General features: G+C 45.0%; 2 protein-coding genes across 3 annotated transcripts in view; one reads left to right on the forward strand and one right to left on the reverse strand.

The window, feature by feature from the left end:
* Positions 1–4,335, forward strand: part of GLDC (glycine decarboxylase) — an 86,878-nt gene extending 82,543 nt beyond the window's left edge. Inside the window, exons 23-25 of the mRNA XM_084772602.1 lie at positions 1,434–1,606; positions 2,655–2,735; positions 3,673–4,335. Coding sequence (XP_084628728.1) covers positions 1,434–1,606; positions 2,655–2,735; positions 3,673–3,816 — 398 coding nt within the window. The 3' untranslated portion in view covers positions 3,817–4,335. The remainder of the gene's footprint in view (positions 1–1,433; positions 1,607–2,654; positions 2,736–3,672) is intronic.
* An 8,713-nt stretch (positions 4,336–13,048) lies between these two features.
* Positions 13,049–13,855, reverse strand: part of UHRF2 (ubiquitin like with PHD and ring finger domains 2) — a 67,282-nt gene continuing 66,475 nt past the window's right edge. For both annotated transcript variants that reach the window (XM_084772603.1, XM_084772604.1), the window contains one exon: positions 13,049–13,714. In XM_084772603.1, coding sequence (XP_084628729.1) covers positions 13,568–13,714 — 147 coding nt within the window. In that variant the 3' untranslated portion in view covers positions 13,049–13,567. The remainder of the gene's footprint in view (positions 13,715–13,855) is intronic.

Consider the following 13,855-nt stretch of genomic DNA (forward strand, 5'->3'; position numbering starts at 1 on the left):
CTTACTACAGAATACATGAAGACTGAATTCTTGTTACTGATGGGCGTCCTGCACTGCTTACAAAATGAAGCGTTCTGATAGTTGCAGTATTCTTTGAATTACATAAAAAAAAAAATAAGCTGGGGCTGGCAGTACGGCTCCATGGGTAAAGACATGTCTGGGACCCACAGTATGGAATGAATTGATTCCCTAAAGGCTCCCCAACATACTTACCCACACATGCACACATGTGCCAAATACACAAAAAACACACTTTACAAATAAGCTGGATGGATGTGTGATAAAGCGGACATCACTGAAGAATCTCTAGGGGCTGTGAGAAAGCATCGCTACAGGGCTTCCAAATGACCCATGTACTTAGAAATTCTTATTTAAAAAGTTGGCAAGCCAGTAGGTAAGGTATGGATGCATGGCAACAGCACCCCGTGGAGTGCTGAGACCTGCCAGAACTTGGGGACTCCGGTTTCTAGAGCAAGCTTAGTTGGGAGGCACTTCAGCTGGGAACATTGTGCTTGATATTTCAGAGATGGGCCAGGGAGATGGCCCACTGGAAATTTACATGAGCCTCAAGAAGGGCCTGGGTTTAGTTTTTAGTACTACACACCAAAAACGGCCCACAGATTTGTCTAGGAAATGAGAGGAAGCTGGGTTCTTTGTCCAGAAAGATCTCTTTTGAGCATGTTTTTATTTCTTTTTTTGTTGGTTTTTGTTTTTGTTTTTTTTCGAGACAGGGTTTCACTGTGTAGCCTTGGCTATCCTAGACTCACTTTGTAGACCAGGCTGGCCTCAAACTCACAGAGATCTGCCAGCCTCTGCCTCCAGAGTGCTGGGATTAAAGGCCTGCGCTACCACCACCCAGCTTGATCATGTTTTTATTTCTTAATTCATCTTCCAAGGAAAAAAATTACACAGAAACCTCAGGTATATTAGGCAAAAGGTTTTACACATGCTGACCCTGCCTCAGTTTCTTTGCATGGTAAACGGGGACAGCGAGCTTTGATTGCTTCCTTATTAAATCCTGATTGGCTGGTTCATCATAAAAAGGGTGTTGTTGTTGTTGTTTTGTTATTTCTTATGAAGTGCTGTAGTTTGCAGTGCTTACGTGGAAAAAAGTTCAACATTTCCCCAACCTCTTCCAAACACACTCTTTTTAGAGTCCTACGTTTCTGGTTCAGTGTAAACATAAATCTTCTCAGACCTTGGGGAGGCTCTTAAGTATGTGCTCTGCAGCTGAGTGTCGACTTCAGTCTAGAAAGAGTCTCAAACACGAAGGGAAATGGAAATCCCACTCTAATTTTCAGATAATGACCTGCTAACACCTAATATATGTGTGTGTGTGTCTTATAGTACTTGTTGTAAAGTGCCACGTGTAAAACTGTACCTTTGCATACTTTGGTTTAAGCCCACTTCTCTGCCCCCCTCCCCCCTTGCAGGATTCCATGCCCCCACCATGTCCTGGCCTGTGGCAGGGACTCTCATGATTGAGCCCACTGAGTCAGAGGACAAAGCGGAGCTGGACAGATTCTGTGATGCTATGATCAGCATCCGGCAAGAGATCACTGACATAGAGGAGGGCCGCATCGACCCGAGGGTCAACCCCCTGAAGGTACACAACATCCCAGAGAGTTGAAAATGGTAGCTGGAGAGTGTGCTGACCCTTCCTGAACTCTCTGTGATGACTAGGCTCCTGCAGTCAGCAGTTTCTTCTATCTTCCTGAATGGAAGTGGTGTAGTGGTTGGTTACTTGGGTAACCTTGGCTATAGGAGCTGTGAACTCCACCTGTATATCCAACTGACTGTGAAACGAGGGAGTGGAGGAATCCTTTTCATTCTGTTTGATCCTCTGTAGTCAGATTGTGTCATAGCGTTCCCTCACTTCTTCATGGGTTTTTTCTCCATATGAACACAGTTCTTGTGTTGGCAGGGCCACTTGAGACCAGTTTAATTGGTATTTGATCCAGCCTGGGAGTTTTTGCAGTGCTTACGTGGAAAAAAGTTCAACATTTCCCCAACCTCTTCCAAAACACACTCTTATTAGAGTCCTACGTTTCTGGTTCAGTGTAAACATAAATCAGGAGGAGACAGCTTGTGGATACTCCATGGATGGCGGCAGCATCTTCATGGCTATAAGCCAGAGAATGAGATGCTCAGGCAGGGTCAGAGCCCCTTGCCTGGAGGTGCCTTGTGGAGATGCTAGAAGGCAAGGACCTTGCTTGAAATACTGCATCAAGGGAGAATCAGAATCCTCCTACTGCGATGCTATGTTGTCAGGTGTGACAATGGATGCTCGGTGTTACTGCGTGCATCGTATATAAACAGCGGAAACAGGAGTTACCAGATTCAGGGTGAGAGTCATCTCTGGGGTAGAGAGATGGCAGTGAGTGTGTGGGCAGCATCTCCTGTGCCTGCTCTTTTACTTTGAAAGGTGAAGCAAGTATGATTTTTAGGGGGAAAAACAATTATTATGCAACTTTTCTACTATTTGACATACTTCCTCTTAAAAAAAAATGTCACTGACAGCCCCACCTGTCCTCCAGTTCAAACAAAACAGCAGCTTTGTCTCAGTGGGCTTCCATCAGCTGTATGGTTGGGGTGAGGTGTGGGAGAAAGCACACTGTCCTGACCTGACCCTCTGTCACCATTTCTCTGTCCAGATGGCTCCACACTCCTTGACCTGTGTCACGTCCTCCCATTGGGATCGGCCATATTCTAGAGAGGTAGCAGCATTTCCACTGGTAAGTTCTCTGAACTGAACTCTGCTAACCACGGTGTTATTATGGCCTCTGTTGCCCCTGAGGTTTTCCCACCTACAGTCTCATTATAAAAAGCAAATCTGGGATAGCTGCTGAAGTGTGGATTAAGATGAGGAACAAAGCCAGGCATGGTAGCACACGTCTTTAAGCGGGCCCAGCACTCTGGGAGGCAGAGGCAGGTGGATCACTGTGAGTTCGAGGCCAGCATGGTCTACAAAGTGAGTCCAGGACAGCCAGAGCTACACAGAGAGACCCTGTCTCAAAAAGAGCCAGAAACAAAAACAACAACAACAAAAAGGAAGACTCGGCCTTCAAGGGTAATCTGAGCTCATTGAAAACATCAGTCACTGGCCCAGGAACCCACAGGAATAGGGCATCAACAGTGAGTAGCGGTCCTAGTCAGACAGGTCAGTGTGGTCTCAGCCAGCATCCACCAGGAGAAGGAGTGTAGTGTGATCTGACTTTTCTTCTAAAGATTGATTTATTATTTGTATATGTGCGGCAGGGCTGGGGGTTGTGTGTATATGAGTTTATGTGTACCCTGCCTGCACAAGCCCCTGGAGGTAAGGCTATCAGATTCACCGAGACTTGAGTTTCAGGTCTTGTGGGCTGCCATGTCAGTACTGGGATCTGAACCTAGGTCTTCTATGAGAGCAGAAAGTGCTCTTCACCAACAAGCCATATCTCCAGTGCCCTGCCTTTCCATTTTGATTCTTATATGGAAAAGGCATCTTCTAGTCCCAGAGGCACAGAGACGATTGTGAAAAGCAGTTGTGAAAAGAAAATTGTGAAAAGCAATTGTCAAAAGCGTGAGTTTTTTTTTAGCACCAGTGGGGCCGTGGCCTGTGGGAACACCAATCGCCTTTCCCCAAATGAGGCTACACAGAACATGCCAGAACACCCATCTTTTCCTTTGCAGCCCTTCGTGAAACCAGAGAACAAATTCTGGCCAACCATTGCTCGGATCGATGACATCTTTGGAGATCAGCACCTCGTCTGTACCTGCCCGCCCATGGAGGTCTATGAGAGTCCATTTTCTGAACAGAAGAGGGCTTCTTCTTAGTCCTTCCTCCCGGAGTTCGAAGGACTAGTCCGATGCCTTTCTCTGGAGCATCTGACAAGCAAGGATACTTCCTCTCCTGCACGTGGCCCACATGGTTTTATATGCTGTATATTTCTATAATCTTTCAAGGTCGTGTGAACACAGCGTGGTGAGTGGCTGCTGCCTGCTGCTGCAAGGTAGAAGCTATTCCTGCCGCCTTGATTTGGGACCTATTTAGTTTTCTGAGTAGAAAATGTGGGGTACACTATCCAGTGTTAACTTTTTAATTCAAGAAGTTTGCAGAGGTCAGAGCCTATGCTGGGAACTCAATAGACAATTCTTTCTTGTTCCAAATAAGTCCCTGTGGCCTGTGCCCTCTGTGGGAAATCCCAGGGCAAATGTTTACATTTTGTACACACTGAAGAACCCTTCCTCACTAATGTGCCTGCTCTGTCACAGCATTTCTGAGTGTTTTCCTTTCACTGTGTGGATTTTTTTATCTGCTTTTATTAGTGTTCTAATAAAACTGAGTTTGAATAATGCCTTCCCATTTTATTTTTGCACCCATGATGCCTAAGACGCAGAGGGACCCGAAGGACAGTGAGAACACTCAGTCCGACACTTACATTACCACTCTGGCTTTTGACTAAGGACAGTGTGTACAGCCTGCTTACAGAGAAGACCACTTTGGCTGGCCCTGTTCCTCACGAGTCATATGGAACTTAACCTCAACTTACAGAAGTTCAAGTGGCAGTTTCTTCGGCTCATTTAGCAGTAAGCCAGAGATAACAAGCCAGAGGCTTGTGGTCCTGTGTGGGGATGGGAGGAAGCCTCGGGTGAATGTGGAAGGAGTGGGCGAAGTCAAGAGTAAATGTGTGTTAATTGACAAGGACTAGTGACTCAGACTCATGGGAGTTGGCAGAGCCTTACCCGTGTCAAGCTCAGGAAATTGGCCAAAGAGTTCCTGGTCTCTGAGCAGATGTTGGCTGTATAAACGGAAACGAGCGACCACAGCTTTGTCCTCTTGGGTGACTGCAGCCTGAGACTGTCCCCTACACAGACCTCCCGTTGAGACAAACCAACTCCTCGTGCCGAACATACTAAGGCTGCTGAAGTTCCAGCCTTTTACGTAGTTGGTGCCACTTCATCAGAACAGGCGTGGTCCACCCAGCCTCAGCATTTGTGTACATCCATGTCTGTCTGTCTGTCCTTCCTTCATTCCTTTGTCACCTCAAGTCAGGTTTGCAGGACCAGGCTGTTCTGGATACAGCAAGCCTTCAATGATGGTCTCCAGCGTCTTCTGCATACAGCCCACAACTTATGACTTCAAGATGGCTGCCCTCCATCCAGGAATCTTAAATGGGGTGCGGTGCAAAAAGCAAATGGCAGATTCTATCTTCCCTTGAAAAGTTTCCAAGCAGTTTCACCCACTAACTTCGGATTACTTTTTAGTGAAAGCCTCCCTCCTAGCTACAAGGGAATATAGAGAGTCCTATCTGGGCAATGCTGGTGCCCAAGATGAAATGTCTATTAACTTGAGAAAGGGGAAAGGATGGGTTTGAAGTGGGCAGCTGGCCCACCTGCCACAAATAAGTTAAGCCCCAAAGTTGCAGTCACCTGCAATGTTCTTACCCCGACAGTTACTACGTGTTGCTGTGGTGTTCCTTGCCTGCCTTCTTGCAGGGGGAATCACCCCAACAATTACTCAACCACTAAGCTTCTTGCTAGTGACCTAAACAGGTTTGTGTGCTCCTGTGAATTCTCTGCACGGGTCCACATATCTGCACACATAAAAAGCATATATATACAACAATTTGTTTCAGCCTAACAAAAGCAGTACCGAAGCAATGGAGTCCTTGGTTCTTTTTCCTCGCCTGATAATTAGCTATGGAGCACTTCTCAGGCACTAAGAATCTAAACGTCACATTTGACTCTCACCAAATACACAGATTCCAGAGGTTGCACACTTCATCAGGGGGAGAGCCAGAATTTGAACCTAGCTCTAGTGCCTAATAGCCAAACAGGAGTTTAGGCTGCCATGGCAACAGCAAACCTGAACGAGACTGCTTTTCCTGAGCAGGAAACCATTTTCTAAGCGTAGGCGAGCATCTGAACGCAGTGGTCCTTTCTCTGGAAGCACCAGCACGTGAAAAATAGATGGAACCCACAGCTGTGCTCTACTTTGCTAAAGTGCTTGCAGCCGGTTGCTAAGGTCACCTCCCCAGCTGGCCACATGTGTTTGTCTTCAGAATGTAACACAGGTAACCACTTGTCCTGCATAATCATCCCTCTCAACTGCGTTTACCTCATGCTATGCTGGTCCTCTGCCACCTCCAAGTCTTGGCCTGTAAGGGATTTTCCGCTGGGAGCACTGTCCCCTCAGCCCCCACCCCCTAACACTTTGCTTAGCTCCTGTTAGTTCCCCACATCTCAGCACCTTGTAAAGATCTTCCTCGCATCCCTGAGAAACGGGTGACTTTGCTTTCTATCTCCCCACTGTTTGTATCTGCCTTCTAGACTAAGTGAGAGAACAGGACTTTATCTCAGGCCTCACTGGATTCCTAGCGATGAGTGAGGGCCTCCTGTGCTGTGTTCAATTAGAACCAGTATCTTGTGACTAAAGGAATGATCCTGAGTCACGCTGCATGGAAACCAGTATTTGCAATGTCTGCTGATGTGCAAAAACACCCGGCCTCGAAGACAGCCTCTGGCTTCGGGTAGAATGCGCCCCTAATTAAAAAGTTTTGCTTATTCTGGTGAAACACAAACCCTAAAGTTTTGCCCTTGAGCTATTCTGAGCTGAACAGTGGAGTTGCATTAAACACAAAGTTGTGTGGCTGTGCCTTTGAGCAGTTTTAGACTAGAAGTCTGTGCAAGGCCTGTGCCTGTGTCCTGTGAGCAGGAATCCCTGTCTCCTCATGTCCTGGGCTCCAGGCCCATCTAGGAATGGTCCTCTGACAGGTTGGGTCATAACAGAAGCAATGAAATCCATTTGCCTTGGCCTGATGCCCTGCAGTGCTGACAAGTCACTTTTAAAAAAATATTTTATTAATTTATTCATATTACATCTCAGTTGTTATCCCATCCCTTGTATCCTCCCATTCCTCCCTCCCTACCATTTTCCCCTTACTCCCTTCCCCTATGACTGTGACTAAGAGTCCCCCTGTATATGCTCATAGGGTATCAAGTCTCTTCTTGGTAGCCTGCTATCCTTCCTCTGAGTGCCATCAGGCCTCCCCATCCAGGGGACGTGGTCAAGGCTAAGATCAAAAATTCAAGTGACACTACATGCTGGCAAGGATGTGGAGAGAGAGAGGAACACTCCTTCATTGCTGGTGGGAATGCAAACTAGTACAGCCACTTTGGAAATCTATCTGGTGCTATCTCAGAAAACTGGGAATAGGGCTTCCTCAGGACAAGTCACTTTTAAAACAGCTTGTCTCCCCATCCAGGGGACGTGGTCAAATATGGGGCACCAGAGTTCGTGTGAAAGTCAGACCCCTCTCCACTCAACTGTGGAGAATGACCTGTCCATTGGCTAGATCTGGGTAGGGGTTCGAAGTTTACTGCACGTATTGTCCTTGGCTGGTGCCATAGTTTGAGCAGAACCCCTGGGCCCAAATCTGCCCATCATGTTCTTCTTGTAGATTTCTAGGACCCTCTGGATCCTTCTATTTCCCCATTCTCCCATACTTCTCTCACCCAGAGTCCCAATAGGATGTCCTCCCCTCTGTCCCACTTTCCTGGTAAGTGAAGACTTTCATGGGACATGCCCCTTGGGCTAGTGTCCAGATATAAGTGAGTATATACCATTTGCATCTTTCTGCTTCTGGGTTAACTCACTCATTACGATCATTTCTAGTTCAATCCATTTGTCCACAAATTTCGAGAATTCCTTTTTTTAATAGCTGAGTAGTATTCCATAGTGTAAATGTACCACAGTTTCTTTATCCATTCTTCTAAGAAGAGACTTGATACCCTATGAGCATATACAGAGGGAGGAGGTCCCCCTCAGTCACAGTCATAGGGGAGGGAAGTAGGGGGAAAATGGGAGGGAGGGAAGAATGGGAGGATAAAAGGGATGGGATAACAATTGAGATATAATACGAATAAATTAATAAAAATATTTTAAAAAGGAACTATTTGTCTCAGGTGGCCTCTATACCCAGAAAGGGACACTTCGCTCCTGTACGTGGTCAAGAAACCATATATTTTGTCATTGAATACATCATACCCCTCTTCCAGGTAAAAGACTGCATTTCATCATTTTCTGTTCATACTTTAGAGAACTTTCTGGAACACTAGGTCTTCAGAGGCTGAATTTTTGTCAGTCTTGTGTCAGTTTGTGGGGTGGGGTGGGCCAGGAGAGTCCTAGGGTTCTAGCTGAAGGCTTTCCTTGCACATTCTAGGCAGGCCCTCTAACCTCTGAACTACGTGCCCAGCCCTTTAAGGCCAATCCTATGTTTAGAGAAGACCCTTTTGGCTTGGCTGAGGCTTTCTGTAGCTGCTCCAAATTAGGTGTACTTTGTTCAGTTAGGCTCATTCCTGCCTGAACCAAGGCAAGGAATCATCTCCCCCTTGCCGTTCCCCCACCAGGTGCTCCATCTACCAACCAAATAACGCAATTGGAAGGGCACTAACCAGGCGCCCAAGCAGGAGGCCAAGGCTAAGGTTGCCAGAGGTAGGCGAGTGAATGTCCCAGGGACTTGAAGGTGAAATCCGGAGAGCAGGGTTGGTGAAGGGGCTCCAGAGTTGTCATAGAAACCCAGGGTGCAATACTAGCCTAGTGTAGGGTGCCCTAAGATTTATGATCATGTGACATGTCTTTTCCCCTCTGCCGCACCTCTTTCTTCAATTTCTTTTGTTAATGTGATTCCCATCCAACTTCACGGACTGCCCTTGTGATGGATAACCTTGATTGGATCTGAAAATCAACTAAGAGACTTGTCCCTGGCAGATCTTCAGGGGCATTTCCGGGATTCCTTACTCCTGTAAGAGCAACACCTTCCGTCAGCACCCAGATGTGAAGCAGCTATACTCTGCCCAGCCATCTCTGTCCCTTGCTTGTGATTCATCTGCTCTGCGGCTGTGGTCACTGCTGCCACTGAACACTTCTTTCAGCCCTCCAAAACGGACTAAAGCCAGTGATTCTCCGGGAGTCCTCCAGGCCGTGAGCAGCAGAAGAGGCCGGCGTCAAGCAGCTACTGGGTTCTGAGCTTCTCAGGGCCCAGCCCCTCCTGTGTTAAGCTGATGCAATCAATCCTTTTCATAACGGTCTGTGCTGTTCCTCCTGAGGACCCTGGAACACTCTAGTCCGTACCCTGGAATAGTCATGCTGCCAAGCTTGAGCTTTGGAAACATGTCCCCGGAGCCTCCCACACCTCAGGGTGAGAGATTTCTCGGTTAGAACTGGATTGCTGCTCTCAGGTCACCCAAAGGTTTGCTCAGGAAATGTGGCAGGAGACAGGATCGGGTTCCAAGAACTGGCAAAGGTTTTCCATAAAAGCAGTGTGTTTTTAAATAATGGTGTGATGAGCTTTGGTAAATAAGCCAATAACCCAGCCCTTTCTTCTACATCATTATTCCTAAGGGGAGTATTTGTACAAATCCATAAAACACTGTATCAATACGCTCCCCGAGTCAAAGAAGATGCCTTGTTTTTCTGTCTTAATTTTTTTTTTTTTTTTTTACTTCTAAACCATGAGCTGTTGGGCTGGGGTTGTAGCCCAGAGCCTTTACCTGGTATTCAATGAGGGCCTAGGTCCTCAGTACCACTAACATACAACAAACAATATGCAAGCATAAATAAGTCAATAAAAATGGAGTTATAATTCTAAATTAAAGACTGTTTTTAAAAAGTGGATTAGCCTTATTCTGTTATGGATTTCAGAAGAATGAACCAAGTATTTGTTTATCCACTGGAATCAACATACCACTAACAAAATATTAAAAACGGATTGAAGGGGAAGGCAAGACGCCTGCTGCAGGGAGCTCAGGGTACTTTCTGTTTAGCTTTGCAAACCTAAAACTACTCTAAAAACTGGTCTGTTTACTAAAAAGCAATCCGCACACTGCAGATCTCATTTCCTTATTTTCTGAAGACATCTAACTACTTCTTAGGTTCCTATCAAGGCACACACACAGGAATACACAGAGGCACATACAGACCCATAGTTGATTAGTTTATATGACACTGATTACAGAGTGTGTCAACAGTTACCTTGCTTGCCTGGCCCCACACATCATTCATGGCTCCTATGACAAGTTTAATCTATATGAACTGCAAAGGTTAATTTGATATGCACAGCCTGGGTAGCAAAGGCTCCGGATGAAATTGGTAACAAATTATATCAACTAATAATATCCCCAGTCTTGTGCCACCCTCTCTGTCCTTTAATTTATATATATGTGTATATATATATATATATATATATATATATATATATATATATATATGTATGTGTGTGTGTGTATATATATATATATAATGTAATATACATGAGACAGGGTTTCTCCATGTAACCTTGGCTGTCTTGGACTTGCTTTGTAGGCCAGGCTGGCCTCCAACTCATAGTGATCCGCCTACCTCTGCCTGAGTGCTGCAATTAAAGGCGTGTGCCATCATGCCCAGCTCCTATTACATAACTTAAAAGGTCAGGTCTTCATAGCTTCTTGTATGATTTTTACTTTATTTATCTGTTTGCGGAGGACAAGTGCAGATGTCACGAATCCTTTCTTTGTGGTTTTTCATCTTTATTTTTTGGGATGGTCTCTCACTGAACCTGGAGTTCATCAATTCAGTTAGGCTAGCAGGCCAGCAGGCCACCTGTTCCACACCCCTTCACCCCCAGGTTACAGGCACATGCTGCCATTAGTGCTAGAAGACTCAGGTCCTTATGCCTGCCTGTTAAGAACTTGCCAGCCCCACTGATCCTTATTCAACAGAGAGCAGTTTCTCATAAGCATCTTCGTCTGTATTTGACCCAACTGATCTTTGTGGGAAACCTAGAACTTTATTCTAGTAAACACGATAAATACAACTCGGTGACATGAGAGCATTGAGCATCCCCACCAAAGTCTATCAAAGAGGCTGGGCTTGGAAGTACTGGAGTGTGCTAATAACAGGGACATTTCTAATCCTAAAATGGGAAGCTGTGCTGTAGGTCAGGACAGGAAGAAAGGTCAGACCAGTACAAACAAGGAACAGCAAGAGCAGCGGAGAATTTTTAACATACAAGGGAGGACGGGCAGGGTGTTTTGAGGGTGTGTTGTTTAGCTTCGGAGGCTCTGGAGCAGGTGGGAGGTGAGGAGAGCGAAGAGGATTCAGCAAAGTCTCTGGTCAGTGTGGGATGTCTCCCCATGAAAGCTAGCAATCTTCACATTTAAAGAGCTTTTTAATGGTGCTGCATGAAAGTAACCAAAAGGGTGCAGTTAGCACACTGTACATCACGCTTTTACAGCAGATGCAAGGGAAACTGCAGCATGGCTTCAGTCTCGTGCACTGGACTGTAACTGCACTAGTAAAAGCATGTGTACACACCTCAATATGACAGTCTTCATTTTCTACAAAAGTGCTTTGGAAAACCATTGGGAAGAACAAAAAAAAACTTGGAAGGACCCAACTGTTTTTATATAAGAACTGAAGTCATAAACTCCTAGAAAACAGGGTGGAATCCAGACGCCCATGAGCGGCCAGTCATCCATAGGAAAACGCAGATTTCCCCAATGGTTGCTGCCACTGAGGGCTCTCTCCCAAACTGACGCCTGCTGCTGGGAGTCTGAGCAGCCACTGGGGCTTTGCAGGCATTCTTGAGAAGTTTGGCATGAAGAATGGGGTGCAAGGAAGAGTTAACATACTTCTCCACACAGAGACCCTAAGACAGAAAATCTAGATGCTTTAACTGATTAAAAGAGGCTACTTCAAAAGACAGAGATGACAATCCTCCCCCTAAGAGATGCCTGGACAAGCTATGCAATTTGCCAGTAGAAAGGACAAAAGCTAGTATCATTTTGAAAGAGGGCACCTCATTTGAGAAAAATGGCCCCACTAGATTGGCCTGTAGGCAAGTGAATGGGGCATGGTGACTGACAACTGGTGTGGGAGCATAAAAAACAAGCACTTTCTATTGGCAAATGCAATAGCCTGTCACTAGCTGATCATGACACCACATTTCCAGAACCTTACTTTGAACCGAATGTAACAGAACAAAAGACAAAAACTGGTTTTCCATCTATCCAGAGGTCAAAGCCTACACAGGATCACACACATACACACACATTGTGACTTCCAAATTAGCCTAATCTATTTAGTGAGTTCTGGGATGGCCAGGGCTACATAGTGATACACTGTCTCAAAAAACTTGAGTAATGAATAATATAAATTTTCAATATTTGTAGTGAATATTCAGTATTTAATAAACTGTTGACAACAGATGTGTATACATCGGTGTGTATTTGGCCTACTTTCTGAAATATTCTCATTTCTGAAGTAGGAAGTAACACTCAAAACACAATGAAAAATCTAAGATAAAAGCTGCATGGGACAGAGCATGGGGAGAGAGGGCTCGGCAGGCCAGAGCACTTGTTCAGTTCCCAGATCCCACTCTGGGTGGCTCATAACCACCTGTTACTCCAGTTCTAGGGGGGCTGATGCCCTTTTCTGGTCTCTTGGGTACCTGCACACACGCACACAGTACACATACAGATATGCAAGAACATATATATACCCATAAGTAAAATTAACAAAAACCTATGAGTATCATAGAACAGTCAGAATGTTCTTTTGAAGGATATCCTGAGGTGAAATGTACCGTTGTGTCAGACTTCATTCTAGCTTTCATGTACAAAAATCAGTGTAAAAATGTTTCTTTCAATAAGACACAATGAAAACCAAAAGTTAATTTACAAAAATCCACTGAACAAGCCAGAAGAATGCAAGCAACATTTTCTGATCATAAAATATTTATTAAGGTATACTCTTAAGGAATATAGTGAATATAAAATGTAGGATCACAATGTGAAGCAATTTCAGTCTTCTCAAAAGCCAGTACTGCAGATGGAAACCACTAGTAAGAATTACGAATCGTCAGACAGGACAGAAGTGGCTTTTCATGCCCTCGAGCTTCAGACACCTCGTCATTGCAAAACCACACATTACACTAATGCAGCAACAATGCATTCATATTGTTCTCATTAGTAATTAGTAGTCAATTTGCATAAAACACCAGAAAAAAACCACAATGGAGATCACAAATGAGTTAAAAAGTGAACCTGTTCTTGCAAAACAGACACGGTGATGGAAATAGACATTAAAAAGGTAGAGTGCATATCACAGAAGCTGCATTCGTCCCAACAATCCCATCTGTCTTCTTTCCCAGAAAAGCAAATTACAAGAAACAGGCACAACTAATATTTGGGAGGCAGTGTGTAGCTAAAATCTCATTTAACTAATTAGTCAATGATTTTCAAAATCCCCATAAATCTTTTCTGTCCTGAGGTAGTTGCAAAATAAATCATAAATTGGGTATCAACTACAGTGGAGGCTTTGACTCTTCATTCATTACAATTAGTTGTTACGGAGAAGAACTACCTTTGACACCTAAAAGACAGCTGAGAATGAGCCTCTTACTACACACACAGGAGGATGGCTGTGAGAAAGAGCAGCAGCTGCTTCCAGACGAGAGAGATGGTCCAGCATTGCTTTGCTCTCCCCACTCATTTCAGACTCAGTATTGTCCAAAAAGCCGCCAGCAATAACACAGAAGCACGCAGATCACCGCCCTTTGCTGTAGCCAGGGAAGAAAAGGTCAAGTAGGGTCTGGAGGGTCTCATTTGGAATCATGGTGTAATTTTGGCCAAGATCATGCCGGCAAGCAGGGCAGGAGAAAACCTGGGCCTTAAAAGAGCGCTGCAAGCAATCCTAAGGTAAAACAAATGAAAAACACAGGGAGGGGACAGAGGGAGAAAACAATTTCAATTATATGGAAAATCACTCAACAAGTTATGTTCTTAATAAAAACTAGATACTTCCTGCTCACTACAAGAGAGCAGCCTAAGATGA

The sequence above is a fragment of the Acomys minous genome, assembly GCF_964271855.1.
Source record: "Acomys minous genome assembly, chromosome: 2".
Classification (NCBI taxonomy): Eukaryota; Metazoa; Chordata; class Mammalia; order Rodentia; family Muridae; genus Acomys; species Acomys minous.